At 42.1% G+C, this 19337-nt stretch overlaps 1 protein-coding gene across 1 annotated transcript in view; it reads right to left on the bottom strand.

Moving 5' to 3' along the window:
• Positions 1 to 19337, bottom strand: part of PDE3A (phosphodiesterase 3A) — a 279933-nt gene that overhangs the window by 23882 nt on the left and 236714 nt on the right. Inside the window, 5 exon segments of the mRNA XM_068141913.1 lie at positions 5261 to 5398; positions 6692 to 6861; positions 7299 to 7384; positions 13048 to 13267; positions 17184 to 17299. Coding sequence (XP_067998014.1) covers positions 5261 to 5398; positions 6692 to 6861; positions 7299 to 7384; positions 13048 to 13267; positions 17184 to 17299 — 730 coding nt within the window.

Genomic DNA, 19337 nt, shown 5'->3' with positions numbered 1-19337 from the left:
TGAGTGTGGTGTCTGACATCATTGCCCCTTTTAGTTACAGATATTTGACAGTTGGGGTTCTGCTGCTGGCCCCAGCTCTTACTTCTGCTCCTATCATAATTGTAAAAGTGCCACTAGCAATGCAGTCAAAAAAATCACTGCTGGTGGTAATTTCTCTTTCTGGTCATGGCTGTTGGCCACAAAGTGAAAAGTTCTTTGTGGCAAAGGAGCTAAGAAACTACTGAATTACAGTGCTCTGGAAGCTGTGAGCTTAGAATAAAAGGCAGGCTGAGTAGAACCCAAAACTTCATGCTTTGAAAACCCCAAGAGATTCTCCTGTTCTGAGGCAGAGTGAAGAGATGGACTTCATGCATAATTTGGACTAGAAACTGCACAGAATTCTGTATATCTCTCTTGAATCATGGCTGAAGTAAACAAGCCAGGATCCAAACTTTCACCTACGTAAGGATGAGGCATTTCACACTCTAGTCTTAAATCACTAAATGGAAAGCATCATATTTCCAGCAAAATATCTCTGTATGAAAAGAGAAGGTATAAAGAAATATTTGTTTGCAGGATCACACCTCACCAGTCTACACTACTGATGCTAGAGAAGTATCTTACATTAAACATGTAGTAAAAGCATGCTTTCTCTCCCCCTGGACTTCAAGGGGTGGGAAAAGCAGTTGAAAAGAAGTGAGGCTGACTGTGATGGATACACATGATAGCTCAGTCCAATGCCTTGGAATAAAATGGAATTATTCTCTGTGATCATTAGGAAAAAAACCAACACAACCAAACCTCAAAACCTGTGAAGTTGTGTTCATTCATTGCTCTGAACAAACTGGTTTTAATCACTTCTTTTAAAATCCTCCCCTCCTAAATCACATACAGCTTCATGAGTTCCATGGGACTTAGCATCAGGCTGAGTGGGGTGCCCTCACAGTCAGGGTATAGTCTCTGTTGCCAGGGACAAGCCCAGGGGAAAATCCAATGGCTGCCAGGCATTTGGCAGTGGGTGCTCCATACTGCCTCTTAAATCCAGCCTCCACTTTCTGCTTTTCTCTGCAACAACTGCTAGTGCTTGAATGAATCATAACTCAGACACTTCTGGTGGTGCTGCCTGAAGAAGGCCATGCACTTCTCCCAGATGATTCCTAATGAAAGCTGTTTTGGAAGAGAGGATTGTTATTCACATGTAGCTCCTCTCTTCTGTGTTGCAGGCACACATAACTGGCTCTTGTTGGAGGACACATGCAAAGTTCAGGTTAGTGGTTCCCTGCTTGTTTGCAGACAACACCTTTGCACTCCTTTTTGGTCTCTTGTATTTGCTTTCTTCAAATGTGTGTTTATGTCAAGTTCTTAGCAGCCACTCTCTGTCTCTGACATACACTTCTCACCAGGGCTGCTGTGAAGATCCTGGGAATATCACATCCCCCAAGGACCGACTTCCTTCACTCCTTCATATAACAGCTGCACTTTCTGCAGAAGCCATGCATAATGACAGGATGACCAAACATTACTCTTGGTACTACCTAGGGACCAACTTACATGCACTGCAGTGATGCCAACCCCACTTTGACACTGGTTGCATACTGAAAGCACAGGAGAACCACAAGCATCTCTTGCCTCTATGGGCCCAGCAAAGAAAGACAGAGACCTGGATTTCAGCCTCTTCTTTTTCATTTAATTTTGTAAGAGCTGTAAGAAGAGTGTTAAGTGATAGGATGAGGGGGAATGGATTGAAGCTGCAAGAGAGTAGATTTAGACTGAATATTAGGAAGAAATTCTTTACAGTGAGGGTAGCAAGATGCTGGAACAGGTTGCCCAGGGAGGTCATGGATGCCCCCTCCCCAGAAGCATTTGAGGCCAGGCTGGATGAGGCCTTGAGCAAGCTGGTCTGGTGAAATGTGTTCCTGTCCGGGGCAGAGGGGTTGAAACAAGATGACATTTAAGGTCCTTTCCAACCCAAACTATTCTATGGCTCTAGGTGTGAGTGAAGATACTGTCTAACTTTACAGCTCCAACTCAATTGGAGATGTCATTCCTTTCTGCAATGAGGTTGGTATGAAAATTCCTCTCTAACCCCTATTGTGTATATCCGTTAGTGTCACTTTTGGAGTGCTTGCCACTGTAATTTCCACAGATGTTTTTATGGCTGCTGACTGATTTTTTTTTTTTTTTTTACAAGTCTAAATGATTTTAACATTTAGAAAAGAAGAAACAGACATCTTAAGCAGCTTGAAAGATGCTAAGCCAGCACTTGCTTTCTAAACCGAATGCTTCCCTAGAGGCACGTGTCAACGCTTCTTTGCTCTATCTCATAAATTTAACCCAGCAAGACAAACATAGTTAATTCAGCTTGTTAATTTACTCTTTTTTTAATGGATGAGTCCATTTAATGGCAAAATACAAGAATAAATCACTGGAGCTTTTGTTTTCTTTTGCTTATAACATCCCAGGATTTAATAATTATGCAAGAAAAGGACAATACTTTTGGCTGGAGAAAAAAAGAATTATTAATTTTAGTTCTCTTTTTCAAAATTCATTTGTTGGGACCGTTTGCAGCCCACAAAGCCAACCAGATCCTGGGCTGCATCAGGAGAAGTGTGGCTAGCAGGTCGAGGGAGGTGATCCTCCCCCTCTACTCAGCCCTGGTGAGACCCCACCTGGAGTACTGTGTCCAGTTCTGGAGCCCCTATTACAAGAGGGATGTGGAGGTGCTGGAACGTGTCCAGAGAAGGGCCACAAGGATGATCAGAGGGCTGGAGCACCTCTCCTATGAGGACAGACTGAGGGAGTTGGGGCTGTTCAGTAAATATGAGCATCTGTGTCTAAGTCTACAATTAGCAAGTTCTGCTGCTGTGGAGCTATGTGTTTGCAATCTTAATTTCAGTAGGGAATTTCCTAGCCAGGTCTTCATGAGGAGAAGTGTGGCCAGCAGGTCAAGGGAGGTGATTCTCCCCCTCTACTCTGCTCTGGTGAGACCCTACCTGGAGTACTGCGTCCAGTTCTGGAGCCCCTATGACAAGAGGGATATGGAGGTGCTGGAACAGGTCCAGAGAAGGGCCACGAGGATGATCAGAGGGCTGGAGCACCTCTCCTATGAGGACAGACTGAGGGAGTTGGGGCTGTTCAGTCTGCAGAAGAGAAGGCTCTGAGGTGACCTAATTGTGACCTTCCAGTATCTGAAGGGGGCCTACAAGAAGGCTGGGGAAGGACTTCTCAGGATCTCGGGTGGTGATAGGACTAGGGGGAATGGAATGAAGCTGGAGGTGGGGAGATTCAGGCTAGATGTGAGGAGGAGGTTCTTCACCATGAGAGTGGTGAGACCCTGGAATGGGTTGTCCAGGGAGGTGGTCGAGGCCCCGTCCCTGGAGGTGTTTAAGCCCAGGCTGGATGAGGCTCTGTCCAGCCTGATCTAGTGTGGAGTGTCCCTGCCCATGGCAGGGGGGTTGGAACTAGATGATCCTTGTGGTCCCTTCCAACCCTGAATGATACTATGATACTATGATACTATGATTTGAGCAGGCAGTGGAAAGAACTACAGGATCTGTATTTAATGAACAAGGTTGAACTTTCTATATTCAGCTTTTAAGGAGTGAGAGTTATTACAAATAACTGTTACAGAAAACATTGAATTTTGATCACAAGTATTATCTATCAAAGCTTCTCTAAATGTTGAATTTTGATCACAAGTGTTATCTAGTAAAGCTTCTCTATTGTATTTTCACAAGCTCCATTTTGTGGTACTGCAAAATGGGTAGCATGTTCAGAACCTGTGCAAAAAGCAGATGTTGGGGAAGAGTGTGGAGCTTTAGGGAAAATTGAGAGAGTCACAAGGGAATTGTCCTGAGAGGTACAGAGCTTCATGGAACATGGCAAAGTGCTTAAAACCTACAGAGGTACCCATGGAAAAGCAAGTCAAATTTTGGCTCATCCAAACTGTTGTTTACACCATTATAAAAACCTCTTTTTTCCCCCTTATGTTTCATTTATCATTCTGTTATTATTCTATTAGGAAGCAAAGCGATCAATATGATCTAGAAGAGCAACTGAACCACACACTCACTGCCTTGCTCAAGAGTCTCAGTAATTATCACAGAATTTGTATCAATATCCACATCCAGCTATAATGGCCTATGTCTTTAAAATTAACCTAGAGAGCAGTCAGGCTGGTTAAACACAGATGTTACTTGCCAAGCTACAGAACAATAAAAGGCAGACCACAGAAGAAATGTGAATTCATGCTGTGGTTTTCCTGGTTGCCACTGGATAATTGAATCTTGCTGAATAATAGTTAGCCCCCAAGGAAACAAAACTTGATATGGAATCCTCTGGAGCTTGCAGCACCAAGATGTGCCTGACACACTAACCTCTGTGTTTGTGGGGAGTGTTAATTGGCCCACATGATATCAATTAACACAATCTCTTCTTTCCAGCATTCATCACTACACAATGCCTTGTAAAGTGATACTGATGAGTCAGAGCCTCTTTTATTTCCACCCCCCTCCTCCCCACCTTTCCATCCTAAGTAATAATAATTGCCTCTCCAGTTTAATAGACTTCAATAGTTAAGTAAAAATGGCTGATTTGTCAGTGTGCCAGGAAAAGGAGCATAGCAGAGAAGAAAGCTTAGTCAGGAAGGTGATTATGGAAGTGATACTAATCATCTTGGGTGGAGATGGGTTGTATCAGTAACTGCAGAAGGGGATGAAAAACCTCTAGCTGAAAGAAAGACTAGTGCTCTCACATCCAGATTCATAGTAAATTAGTCTTCCCTATGATATGAATTTACTATCAAAGTGCTAAGTGTTTAAAGCTGAGGGAATATAGTGAGGACTTCTTTTTCCCTGACTTCCTTGCCTACTTGCACTGCCTGACTGAAATCTCCAGTACAAGAGAACACAAGTGACGTATTTCTTGCATCAGCTGAATATATTCACTGCTTATCTCTCCCATGATGAACTCCATGAGAAATTCTTTCACAAAGAACTTAGGAAAGGGTGGCAACACTTCCTGCAGACTGAAGAGTGCATTCAGCAAGGTTCATGTAAACTCCATGGCAGAGAGCAGAAGGCAAACTAGGCGTGTGGTTTTTCCATTCACACTTTTAAACAGAGAAGTTTAAAAGTAAGGAATGTAATGAGAGTTAATGTTACCATTTCTGAATTAGGGAGCAGGGATCACAATTCATTGGATGAGCAGCTTGTAAGGACAATGAATCCTAACACTACTTTGCCTGAATCTGTCATTAGTCCAGATAAGATATCCTTCTTACCTGACTGAGAATACGACCACATTTCTTTCCAATTTTTTCCACCAAATCAAAGATTGGGAAGTTCCAACTATTTAGCTGCTCCATCAGAGGATCCAAGTTGTCCATCACCAGAGGTTCAGGAGCAAGTACAGGCTTGTCCTATGCCAGAAATGAGAATAAAGAGGGATTTTAGTTCTGCAAAGCAACTTGTGCTAAAATGTATGCTCTTAAAAGCTAGGGTCACATCAGCATCATCTGTAAGTAGATGGCACTTTACTCAGCTCAGAGAGATGTCCCCATTTTTACCAGCCCTGCAGCTAGTTGCTCTCCTTTATAATTTGTTTCACATGAATGAATAGGAAATTCTGAAGAAGAAACATCAGTCTCTGAACTTATCCATGAGACACATTCCCTTGTTCATTCATGGGAATAATTCATTCATTTCCAAGGGAGTCTGTCGTCTTCATTGTATAATTTGCTGCAGTACTGAGGGAAAAGCACTCAGTTTCTGCTTCCACCTCAGGACCCACTTATTACAGTCTAACATGGCTAATGGGGCTCAGTCCAGATGATGAAGACCCTTACCTCTTAAACTGAAACTACCTGCTTTTTAAGGTCTGCAAATAAAAGATAGATTATGACCCTCCTTCCACATTTCTCCCTGTATATTTCCTTGAATTTCATGATTACTAAGAAACTGTAGAGAGAAATGCCAAAACATCTGCAGAAAAAATGCCTTCTCTCAGCATGTCCAGCTCCAACAGATTACAATAAATTTTTCAAGAGCTCATGCCAACTTACATTTATTAAGTCAGTTGTACAACAGGCTGTGGAAGCTTACAGTTAAATACAGTAGACATGAGAAGATCAGGACTGCCATGTTCTCATACACCAACAATAATATCATGCAGACAAGTGTTAATTTGTTTTAAAATAAGGACCACCGAATGGATTAGCCAAGATTGCAAGGCCACTGAGAAGCTGAAGTAGCTGAATAGGAAGATGATAGATCATGCTGGTAGTCTGAGAAGATGATTTCTCTTCCTTCCAATTCATTCCCTTTAAAGGCAACACAAACACAGAAGCCAAACATTTCAGAAATGCCTAATGCCAGATTCAGAATATTGAGTTTATTCATCAAAACAGACTGCTAGTGTTTCACAAATGGCCAGTTCTTAGCAGCTCTCACACGGTTCAATGGACCCTTTGGATTCTTGAAAGTCATTCCTCCTGCTGCAAGGTAAAAGCCTGCCACAATTGTTGCTTAAAACCATGGTCATGATCTTTACACAGCCCTAGGGTTGTTTGGGTCTTTTTTGGTGGGGTTTTGAGATTTTTGTTGGTTTGTGGTGGGGTTTTTTACTGTTGTTGTTTTGATGTTTACCCCCCATCCCCCCGCCCAGTATCATTATATGCTCAGTCACTTGTGCAAGTGGAACTTAAACAAGCTACCTCAGGTGGTATCAAGGGATGAAGAATGATGGTCTCAGGGGTGTATGTCCTACAGACGGATCCCTTCCGCGTCTGCTCTTTGGAGCAATCTGTCTCATCATCATTCTGTACAATATCGCTGCTGTCACTGTTGTTGGTCTCGTAGTCAGAAGTGGCTTGCGCAGGATCATCTACAACAAAAATCGCAAACCTTGTTGCCTGAACAGTGAGGATGGCATGACAGTCATCCTGTGACCTTCTGAATCAAAGGAACAGGATCTCTGACTCATAATACATATGTGCTGCTTGGCTGGGTCCAGAGTCAGACAATCTGTGCAAAGGCATTAAAAGCATGTACCCTGCAGAGTGTAAAAAATGGGATCTGGGATTGAAGAGAGAAGGACTTTGAGGACCATTATTTGAGCCGAATTGGCTAGGTGAGGCAAACCATATTTCCTTTATATTTTAATCCTATTCTTCATCAGTATTTTGCAGATGATATACATACAAAAAGGAAAGGAGCCTCAAAGACATCTTCTACTGTCTCACCTGCAGAAATATCTGTCCTTTCAGTGAACGATGATTGAGTTTTAAGGGTTGAGGAGTTTTATGATGGACAAAGAATTACCTGTTCTGTTCAGGGTGTGTGTGGTACCATCATTTCTATCTAGTGTCCCATCACCAGCTTCTATTTGGTTATAAGGTCTGCCACAGCTGAAATACATCAAGAAACATGCACAATATAAAGAACCCTGTGCATTAGCCAGTCTTATGTAAAATGGTGTCCTGCTGACAGTGTAAGATTATGTCATACAGTATAAACCATGGTACAGGGTGCACTCTCCAGAAGACAAGTTGTATTGGAAGTCAGGAATGTAATAAAAACCAAACCAAACCAAACCCAGAAAAACCTTGTATTAACTGGCCACCACCCTTAAATTTGTTTTGCCAACAGTAAGCCTACATCAGGTGATTTAAATAATTAATTTTTTATTCTTGAAGTTTATCAGTACCAAAAAAACCAACCAAACAATATCCCCTGGTTTTATATTACAGCTGCCCTATAAACATGAATTAAAATGATGACAATGTGCCAGAGTGGCATACAATCCTATATAATTGAATTTGAAAACAGTCATCATGTGGCTTTGCTCTCCTTTTCTTGCTCCAAATCTGAATATGGTCACCTTAAAGAGGGCAAAAAGGTGTCCTGCTCTTACTTGAATGACAAGATACCAAAGAGATCAGAACCACAGGGGTGTTTTTGACAGAACAGGAGGTGAATGATCTGGCATCCAGACATTTAGCAGTGAAACTAGAAGTCAGAGCTTGCTTCATCATTCCCAGGACAGAAAGACATTGTGGGAGGGATCACAACATCTTGGCCTTTCCAAATGACAAGCTCTTCCCTTCTATAAAAATGATTTATTCCCTGTGTGGGATTCCCTTTAAGCCCTAAATGTGAATTCAATACCAGCTGCAACATTTCAAATTACAATGACCCAATACGACTGAGTCTGAGACATGAAGGAACAATCATGTATCATGAAAATCTTGAGAGAACTTAACCAATCTGAAGCTTCATATAGCACTGTAAAATCTAGCCATGAAAAACAGATGCTTTAACATTTCTTTATCTGGTTTGAGTCAGCATTTTGTGGCATATCTCATATGTAACTATCACAAAATTATTTTGATTAGTCCAACCTTGTACTAGAAGCTTGCCATACAACAATGGCTGAAATCCTATGCCAGCTGGCTTTTGACTGAACCACCCAAAGACTGTTATAGACTCCTAGAATCAGTGAACACTAGAGATTGGAAGGAAATTCCAGAGATCATCAAGTCCAACCCCCCTGCCAAAGCAGGATCACTTAGGGTAGTCCGCACAGGAATGCATCCAGGTGGGTTGTGAAAGTCTTCAGAGAAGGAAACTCCACAACCTCCCAGGGCAGCCTGTTCCAGGGCTCTGTTAGCTTCATTGTAAAGAAGTTTCTCCTCATGTTGTGGTGAAACCTACATTCAAGTTTGTATCCATTGGCCCTTGTCTTATTACTGCACAACACCAAAAAGAGCTTGGCCTCCTCCACTTGACACCCACCCCTCAGACACTGATTCTCTTTTCTCCAGACTAAACCTCCCCATGTCTCTCAGTCTCTCTTCATAGGGGAGATGCTCAGGTCTCCTAATCATCCTCATGGCTCTCTGTAGGACTCTCTCCACCATGTCTCTGTCCCCCTTGAACTGGGGAACCAAAATCTGACACATTTTATTCCAGGTGTGGTCTCACCAGGGCAGAGTAGAGGGGGACCGTAGACCTGCTGACCACACTTTTCTTGATGCAGTCCAGGATACCACTGGCACTCTTGGCCACAATAGCACATTGCTGTCCCATGGAGAACTTGCTCTCCACTAGGACTCCAAGGGCTTTCTCTATGGAGATGCTTTCCAGAAGGGCAGCCCCTAACCTGTACTGGTGCCTATTGTTATTCCTACCCAGACGCAGGATCCTACACTTATCTTTATTCTGGGGTTTGGTAATGCCCTGCAAACATTATGAATTCCTGTGAGAACTGTAAATAAAAAACCAAATCTGTATACAATGATACTTATAATGCATAGCCAAGCAAATAAATCTTGCATCACTGAGGTTTATAAAAAGAGATGAAAACCAAATATTACTTTCTTTCTCCCATACTCCTTGTGGTTCCATAAGGTTAATACTAAGAAGCCAAAAATGTATCACAGTATCACCAAGGTTGGAAGAGACCTCAAGGATCATCGAGTCCAACCTGTCACCACAGGCCTCATGACTAGACCATGGCACCAAGTGCCACATCCAATCCCCTCTTGAACACCTCCAGGGATGGTGACTCCACCACCTCCCTGGGCAGCCCATTCCAATGGCGAACAACTCTCTTGGTGAAGAACTTTCTCCTCACCTCGAGCCTAAACTTCCCCTGCTGCAGCTTGAGACTGTGTCCTCTTGTTCTGGTGCTGGTTGCTAGAGAGAAGAGACCAACCCCTTCCTGGCTACAACCATCTTTCAAGTAGTTATAGAGGGCAATGAGGTCTCCCCTGAGCCTCCTCTTCTCCAGGCTAAACAATCCCAGCTCCCTCAGCCTCTCCTTGTAGGGCTTGTGCTCGAGATCTCTCCCCAGCCTTGTTGCCCTTCTCTGGACACGTTCAAGTGTCTCGATGTCCTTCCTAAACTGAGTGGCCCAGAACCGGACACAGTAAGGGAGAAAGAGAGCCTTTGATTGGTTGCAATGCTACAAGGCTTTTGCGTCACTATGAGAGTGCTTCTTTATTTCTAGAACATATGCAAACTCACACTGATTTAATATGTATGGTCCACATAAAACATTGAATATGCATGGCCCACATACACCAGTATTAAAATCCCTGAGTTACCTAGCAGAATGCTTGAAATCTGTTCTACGTCAGAAGTAAACGTGCCCATGCAACTCTAACTCAACTCCCTTCATGCACAGGCATTAAAATGTACTTCTTAATCATGGGATTGTTTCACATTTTCTCCCACAAACCTCCTACAAGTTCTTTTAACAGCATTGCCTGGCATGTATTCTTGTTCAATGTGATTTTCAAACTTTGCTGCCCTACCACATTTCAGTTTGTAATAATTAAGAAAGAAAAAAAAGCACAGGAAAACTGTGTCTTGAGGCCACTGATTTAAAACAATCAACTCATACCAAGAGATCATTTCCCCTGTTGTTTCTGTTGGGGAAGGGATTAGTTTGGTAGTGACAGTCGTTTGCTGGCTTGGTATTGTTTCCTAGCAAGGCTTTTTTATTGGAGGTAGGAAATGTAGAGGATCGTACACAATGAAGACCAGACCACGTGAAAGCTCAAACATTGAGAGATTTATTTCCAGTGTTTGATAATTTAACTCTCTTGGCTTGTCTCAGGCAGTTAATTTTGTTTTGGTTTGCTTTGTGGTTTTTTTGCTGGTTTTGTATTGTTTGATTTTTTTACTGTGCTTATATTACGAAGGGGTGCACTATTTATGTACTCGTGGTCCATCTTGCTTCTGTGGATAGGACATCTCTGTATACTAATGGCTAGAAATGTTGGAGTGCTTGTGATTTTTCAATAGATATTAAAGGAGCAGTGACTATTAGTTTAAATAATGGGTTGTTTTTTTCCTTTTTTTCCCAAACAATCAGCAAAGTTTGTGCCAGCAAATCTGTAATGTTTACACAGTCTAAGGAAATTAAGAAGCTAAACATGCTATGCAACCTAGATAGCCTTTAAAAGAAGGCTTCCAGCAATCACTGGCAGCACTTAAAGTAATAATATGTAGGCACTGTTTAAAGTTTCACAGGAGCAATATTAAACAGCAGCATATTTATGGTGTATCTTTTATGTGTAATAGAGTTTTCCATTCAAATGAATCCCTGCAAGCCCCAGTTTTGAATACCTTTGGAAAACTTTTAAAAGCGCTTACATTTCTATTTGGTCACCTAGGTAACACCTTACAAGCCTGCTAGAATCCTAGTCTGAAGTCCAGTGAGGATGACTCCCTTGAGCAAACTTGCCATTTCAGTTTTCACTTTCTCACACCCACTTCCTAGACCTGCACAAACATACTGAGACACATCCAAAGCCACATGACTGAAGCTAGAAGCAAATAAAATATTTCCAAAGACAGAAGAATAGAATAGAAAGATAGAATAAACCAGGCTGGAAAAGACCTTCGAGATCATCGCATCCAACCTATCATCCACCACCACCTAATCAACTAAACCATGCAACCAAGCACTTCATCAAGTCTCCTCCTAAACACCTCCAATGATGGTGACTCCACCACCTCCCTGGGCAGCCCATTCCCATGGGCAATCACTCTCTCTCTGTGGAATTTCTTCCTAACCTCCAGTCTAAACCTCCCCTGGTGCAGCTTGAGACTGTGTCCTCTTGTTTTGGTGCTGGTTGCCTGGGAGAAGAGACCAACATCCGCCTGGCTACAACCTCCCTTCAGGTAGTTGTAGAGGGCAATGAGGTCACCCCTGAGCCTCCTCTTCTCCAGGCTAAGCAACCCCAGCTCCCTCAGTCTCTCCTCATAGGGCTTGTGTTCCAAACCCCTCACCAAGATCGACTATCTGCTTAACCTGGTGGCTGAACTGAAGGATTGGTAGACTTAGAGCTGTAAGGGAATGCAGAAGGGAGATGAACTTGGGTAACCAGGCTCTCCAGGCTCCCCCAGCAGAGGCTGGTTATCCAAAAAGCAGTGGGGAATGGACACAGGTTGCTCTAAAGAGATGCAAAGTAAAACCTCCTTGCCTCCCCTCACCTTTCCCACCGCCCTTGGAAAACAAGTATGGGGCACTGGAGGTCAAGGGTGAGGTGATTCTATTGCTGGAGGACACACCATCTGGGGTTTACCCTAAGGCTAAACAGCCTAAGGCAAAACAGCCTAAGGTTAAACAGCCTTCCCCCAGCATCAGGACTTGTTCCCTCATAAAAAGGAGGAAAACTTGCTAACATTCACCCCAGTCTCAGATGGCATGCTGCCCACTGGCTAGCCAACAATCACAAATCACTCCTTACGATGACCAAAAGCAGCTTCTCAAGATATCCTTGAAACTGCACTGGAACAGCCTTCTAAATACCAGTGCTTCCCACTACTCTGAATTGCAAACTCCAGTAACCTCATTTAGCAACTGAGTCCTATTCAAGAAGACAAGCAGAGCAACTTTCTTTCCAAAATGTTGATTTTACAGAGCAGGACTGCCTGTTCTACCACTGGGCTACTTGAAAGTGTAAAATTAAACTGTGTTACTGTAATTCCTAGCAGGAGAAAGAACCTGGCTGCAGAGGATTTCTGATAAAAATCCCAGTGCCACATAATCTGAATCTGCTGGGGAAGGACAGGACCTACTCCTTCTGAGAGAGAGTTCAGTATTACACAGACTTCAGGCATTGTTGCCATACCTTTACCAAAAGGTCAGCAGCTTTTAAACCCTAAGATTTTTTTAATCAAACGTCAGATGCCTTGCATGAAAGACTTGGCCTGTGACACGAAAGTGACTGTTGATGTTAAGGGCATGGTGTGAGAAACACAAATTGTTAACATGAAATCCTACTTTGAGAACTGCAAGGTTTTGGCAAAGGCTTTATGAACCAGACTCTGCATCTGACATGAATAAAAGCGAAAAAGCAGTCAACCATCTTGCATTGCAAAAGTGCTTTGTAACATCAATCTACACAATCACTCATGAACTCAGAACTGTTTGGATATGGTGAAACATCAACCAAAAATACCACAGCAAATCACAAAAATGTTTGTGTTGGCCAAAAGAACTTCTTTGTGAGAACAAAATGAACTGATTCCAATGCATGCCATGTTACTATCTTACCTGCTGCAGATGACAGAGGGTCTGATAATAGGGTCTGACAAGCTAGGTGCACTCTGAGTAGAAGTTAAGACTTTGTGTGGCTTTAAGCTTTTCTTGGTGTCAGTATCAGTAGAATCTGGAAATGACACAGAAGATACTTTTCCAGTAGGACTTGTGGCAGGTGTCCCCTGAATTGGTGAATGGCACGGGGAGGTGAGAGGTGAAATATTTGGTGGGACACCTGGCAAGAGAAAAGAGTCTCATCAATTAACAGAAGTGACAGATGATTGCATGAGTTGACTGCACAGTAATACTCCTCTTGAGAGGATACCAGCATAGCTTCCAAATAGGAAGATAAGAGAAAACCCTCCTCTACTAGGAGCCAAGGCCAATGCTGTCACACAGAGATGAAACTCCACTGATATCAGCCACCACTACCCGCTGAAGATCTGCTTCAAAATATGAAGCATATTCTCCCTGTTGCATAGGATGCACTATCTAGCAGGTGTGAAATGAAAGGCATGTGTTCATAGCATGACTATTGGTATTAAGATGGACCTGCCGCTTGTTAACAGAAAAGGACTTGTAGGAAATGTAACAGTTGGAGGCCATCTTGGGCTTAGTGACCATGAAATAATAGAGCTGTTGATCCTTGCAGAAGTAAGGAGGAGGGTTAGCAAATCTGTCGCCTTGGACTTCCATAGGACAGCCTGTTTCAGAAGACTGTCAGTGTCCCTTTGGAGGCCATCCTGAAGGACAAGGCAGCTGAGGAAGGCTGGGTGCTCTTCAAGAAGGAAATGTTAAAAGCACAGGAGCAGGCTGTCCCCATATGCCAAAAGACAGGAAGCAGGGAAGAAGGCCAGCCTGGAGAGCTTCAGCTGGAAATCAGGGACAAAAGGAGAGTTTATGCCTTTGGAAAAGGGGATGGGCCACTCAAGAAGACTACAACAATGCAGTGAAGCTATGCAGGGAAAAAATTAGAAGGGTCAGAGCCCAACTGGAACTCAATCTAACTATTGCTGTAAAAACCAATAACAAATGCCTCTATGAAATAACAACAAAAGGAGGACTAGGGAGAACCTCTAATCCTTTACTGGATGCAGAGGGCAACATTGTGACTAAGGATGAGGAAAAGGCTGAGGTACTTAATGCCTCCTTTGCCTCAGAACCCTAATGGTGCCATTTGTGCATTCCTCACAGGTTTTGGCATTAGTCTTGTGCTGCTTGAGTTTATTTTTCATTATCTGCTGCTTACTTGCAAACATTACCTGTACCACATGGCATTGTACTCCTGAGCCAGTGTATTAGAAACTGCCAACATTCACATGTGCAAGTACTAGCAAGATGTAGCTCCCTCTCCCTTATTCTGTCTAAGCACCCCTGCCAGGATGAAATGCATCACCCAGCTCAGTACTGCCTTCTTTTTGAATCCACTTTACATCTTCTAGTCTCAGACAGAAAGGTCCCTTTCACAAGAAAGTGTAGAGGTGAAAACATTATCTTAAAAGGAAATGCATGTAGGCTGACTTACCTCCTGTTCATAAGCTTTTAGGAACTCAGAATCAGTTCATTTACTATGTTCATTTCCAAAGCCAAAAGACACGAAGAGCTTAGGAACTTTAACTGGGTTTATGTTTGAAGTGTGCCTACTATCTAAATGGATTCCAGACACAAAAATTATCTTAGAATAAGGCACTATGTTGATCTAAGTTTAAGAAATACTAACCTTGCAGGACATATGTGTACAGTTCCAGTGTTTTTTCCCAATAACTTACTATGATATGAGGTAAAAATATGAGTTACTGTTGACAAATCAGAGTTAAGAATAACCTCTAACAGTTACTAGACTGTAACTTTGAACTATTAAACATCTAAGTTTGATTAGGGTATTTCATCAGGAGACATGTGATATGCATTAATGCTTTAGTTCAATGCAACAAATATATTACACTAGTCTTGAGGCCAGAAACCTACAGCCTACAGAGCAATTAAAAAGTTATCAGATGACTGTGACATATGGAAATTGCTTTAAAATACAGAAAGCCTTTGTTTCACACATACTAATCCTTAGAGAGATCTGCTTTCCATCCAACAAAAATCTTTAAAAGCATTTCACAGTCTGTTAGTTGAAGAGGGAATTGAGTTGGGATTATTATCCATCTTTCAGCTACATGTTACCAGGCATCTTCAGGACCGTTAGAGAATGCAATATAAATGGTCACCTTTCAGCAATTTAAAGCAAGCCCTGGGAATTTAAACAGCACTTTTAACAATAATGTTTCTAATTACAGCTGACTTTCTACTGCTCCTGTCTCTTGAAATACATTTGGTTGTGGGATTTTGTAAAGAGTTAATTTTCCAGGACAGGCAACCAAAAATGAAATGCATTTTTAGGTTCTACAGAAGTTTTACGCATGTGCAATGTTGAAGAAATAGTAACTTCAATGTGATGCAAAATTACACAGGGAAACACTTGAGTTTCCCTCAGCATTTTGCCCTGACAGGTGTAGGTAGCAGCATTTTCAGTCCCTAATGTTTTCATGCACAACTAAAGACATACTTTGTAAATTCACAGATTTTGGCTACATCAGCTTGTACTAAGAATTATTATATACTGCCAAAGGAGTTGGTATAAAAAAAATAATTGATTTTTATTATTGAGTGAAAATTGAAGCAATTCTTTGGTTGGAACATGAAAAAAATCATAACTAAAATTACTCGTAAACAGTCTAAACCATCGAAGTATCAATTCTGTGGATAAAACACTGAGTCAAACTTTTTACTCCTATCAATGCCCCTAGGAATTGGTTGTGATAGAATGGTGCTCTCCTTCCATCAGTTGGGAGCTCAGGTATTTGGGCAACAGAGATGACTATTGACACTTTCTGAAAGCCTAAGAGACTAAACGCAAAATTGACTGCTGGGGGTTAATAAATCTTGTTTTCCAAATATAAAACACTATGCACAAACACTCTGCTTTCAAATTAATCTCTGAATCTCTGAAAATCACAAATCTGTGCTGGGTTTGCTTTGTTCTAAAACAAATTCCTGGATTCTTGGTACTAGACCTTTATCATTTTCCAGGTTCAATTTTACCCATTTGCCTATATGTCTATTACCTTTTAAGGCAATATTGTGTTACTTAATCTTCACTGTGGTATAAGGAAGCGGCTTTGGTACAAGAGGAGATTAAATAAACTCTTCACTTAGAGAAGCAGATGAAATGTGACAGTGCTAGATATGCAGAATAATTGTGCAGCCACATCTTCAAACCCATCTCTAAGCTGGGCTTCTCTGACTTTTCAGATGTCAGGCTTCAGGCATCTATCAATTTCCATCTGATGCCTAGGCAGCCAGTATCTCTGAGTAACATTATCTCAACATTATTTCAAGTTTGGAACTGGACTGATTTAAAAAAGGAAGGCCTGGTGATCATTTTGAATTGCAAGTTAAAGCATGAGTAAATATTACAATATTCTGTAATTTTGCAGAGACGAGAACCTTGTTGACTGTGGATTAAGACTGCTTCATGGTTGCCATTATCAGTAATGAAGCTGCCTTCTCCATTTCTTTCCCTCAGTCCAAACAGGACGTTTTAAAGGCCCAAAAAGCTGAGTAAAAAGATCTATATTTCATCCTCTCTAAAAAATAAGAAAGAACTACTTGGACTTTTTGAATAACAGACAGAGATATATCTCTGAGTCACAATGACTTCGTCATGGATGCGTTTGCATAGGACAGGTCAGTTGCTGCCTACAGCTCTGCATGGCATTATGTAGGTTGTGGTGCTTCAGGAAGCCTGTAAGGCAATACACACAGTTGATCTAACAAATGCTACACAAAACATGCTGTTCTCATCCCTGGTGTAGGGCAGGGAATTACAAGGATATAAATCATAGTATAATTTAGTATTGCACTTACTGCATCATGTCATGACCAGCTCTACAAATCACAAAAGTCAAAACATTTACAAAAGCATCACTGCAGTATTTTAAGCTACTGTTATTGTTTTTTTTTTAAATAAAAGAAATAGTGATATTTATATTGGTGGAAAAACAAGAAAAGACACAGACTGGATAGAGACCAAAAGCAGCTGCATGTGCTAGTCATGGGGAAGGAGCTAAATAATCCTGACAGTTGGACAGATGCTCACTCACCTTGCCGGCTCTGCCTTTTGGCATTCAGGTGGTTGGTAGAAGGCATGGTGTAGGAGGTGGAGAAGGACCTGCTCTTTGTGATTGTCATCAGAATTGAGCTGTTCCAGGAGTCAGTGCTGCAAACCCAGAGTGCAAACAAGCATCATTTGACACAGTAAAAAGCCACAACAGCAGAAGTTAGGAGCAATAAGTATGCAATACTGAGACAACTCAAAATCTGACAAGGAAAACAGCATTTATCTGCTGGCTGAACTGCTATTTGTGAGGCATTAGTGCTGTATTTAGCAAAAATATTTACAATGCAGGCACTCCAAAGCTGGATTTTCTTCAGTGCTGAGGCCTATTCACTTTATTTATGCAAAGAGGTCTTCATTATATTGTTCTGACAGCACAAAGATGCTTAAAAGTTGACTTGAAATAAGTTAAATTTATATTCTCTTTAAATGGCTCCTTACAAAAGCCAGAAGTGCCAGAAGTTCTCAGTGTACACAAAAAAATCAGTCTTGTTGACTTCTTTGCTGCAACCACCAAGGCAGATACCCAGTAACCCTTTAGGCACTGGAAGAGCTCCACAGGCGGCTGGAAGAGGCCTGGAAGAGCACTGCATTGTTGTTACGAGTAGTGTGTCCTTTCTCTGGGTGACATGCTTTAGCCCACTGAAACACATGTTGCATCTCAGAATAGAATAGAATAGACCAGGTTGGAAGAGACCTTCGAGATCATTGAGTTCAGCCATCATCCAACACCATCTAGTCAACTAAACCATGGCACCAAGCACCCCATCCAGTCTCTTCCCAAACACCTCTAGTGATGGTGACTCCACCACCTCCCTGCGCAGCCCATTCCAGTGGGCAATCACTCTCTGTATGAAGAATTTCTTCCTAACACCCAGCCTAAACCTCCCCTGGTGCAGCTTGAGGCTGTGTCCTCTTGTTCTGGTGCTGGTTACCTGGGAGAAGAGACCAACCCCCACCTGGCTACAACCTCCCTTCAGGTAGTTGTAGACAGCAAGAAGGTCTCCCCTGAGCCTTCTCCTCTCTAGGCTAAGCAACCCCAGCTCCCTCAGCCTCTCCTCATAGGGCTTATGGCTCACCAGCTTTATTGCCCTTCTCTGGACACATTCCAGCAAGTCAACATCTTTCCTAAACTGAGGGGCCCAGATCCTCTTGGCAAACCCTGAAGACACTGGTCACTGAAGGAAAATAGGGTGCGGGTGTCCCTGTGTGCAGGGAACAAAGGGTGGTACCCTGCAACAGGATGGGTGGATGCTTTCAGCCTTCAGGTTATAACTGCGCACTAGAAGAGGCCAAATACTTCCGTAAAGAATGAGAATTGTATTTATCATTGTTTTCTTAAATGATAATCATCAAACGCCAGCTATTTGCAGGGATGTAGATCTCATGAGGCCTGTGACTTCCCTAGAGAGATCCACTGGGCCCGTAAGGCTCCACATTTCTCCTCACTGCCTCACATTCGAGTGATGAGATGATATGCAAGGCAGAAGACAGCTTTTTAAAGCCTAGTCCCAGCTGAACTTGAAAGAAAATGGGGGGAAAAAAATAAAGTGTTCTGAAAGAAAAAAGCATGTAACATTGTTTTAACTGTACAAACACCTTGCTGCTTTGGCAGACCAAGCTCTACCTACACAAATACTCACTGGATGTTTCCATCGGCCCAAACTCCTATAACCTGCGATGAAGTAAGAAGTTGGTTTTCTTAATCTTTTTTGTTTGTTTGTGTGTTTTGTGGTTTTGTTTTTTAACAAGAAACACTGGCCCACTGCAAAAAAAAACCAAACCACAACCCCAAACCACATTTTTTGACTTCTTATGGGAAATTAGTTGGACACGGAAGCAACTGGGGGAAGGAACATGTAAGCTCTATTACTCTTCCCAAACCATTTGAAGCTACAAGAAGACCTGGTCTTGCTGGTTTAGTGAACTGGGGCTGGAAGAATACAGGATTGCTAATCATATACCTTATTTGAAGGGTTGTGACTGGAAATCTAGGAGTGATGCAGGAAAAGTTGCAGATTTTCTAACTACAGAATCTGCTACAGGGCAACTTCTGTGTCATCTCTCCTCTCCTGACTTTCACGCTATGAAATGTTTCTTTGTGACTTATGGCATGCTTGAATTCAGTGCAAATAATCAA

The sequence above is a fragment of the Melanerpes formicivorus genome, unplaced genomic scaffold, assembly GCF_026170545.1.
Source record: "Melanerpes formicivorus ecotype bairdi unplaced genomic scaffold, bMelFor1.0.p_v2 SCAF_8, whole genome shotgun sequence".
Taxonomy (NCBI): domain Eukaryota; kingdom Metazoa; phylum Chordata; class Aves; order Piciformes; family Picidae; genus Melanerpes; species Melanerpes formicivorus.
The sequence above is the reverse complement of the archived record's forward strand: the minus strand, read 5'-3'. Positions and strand labels throughout refer to the sequence as shown.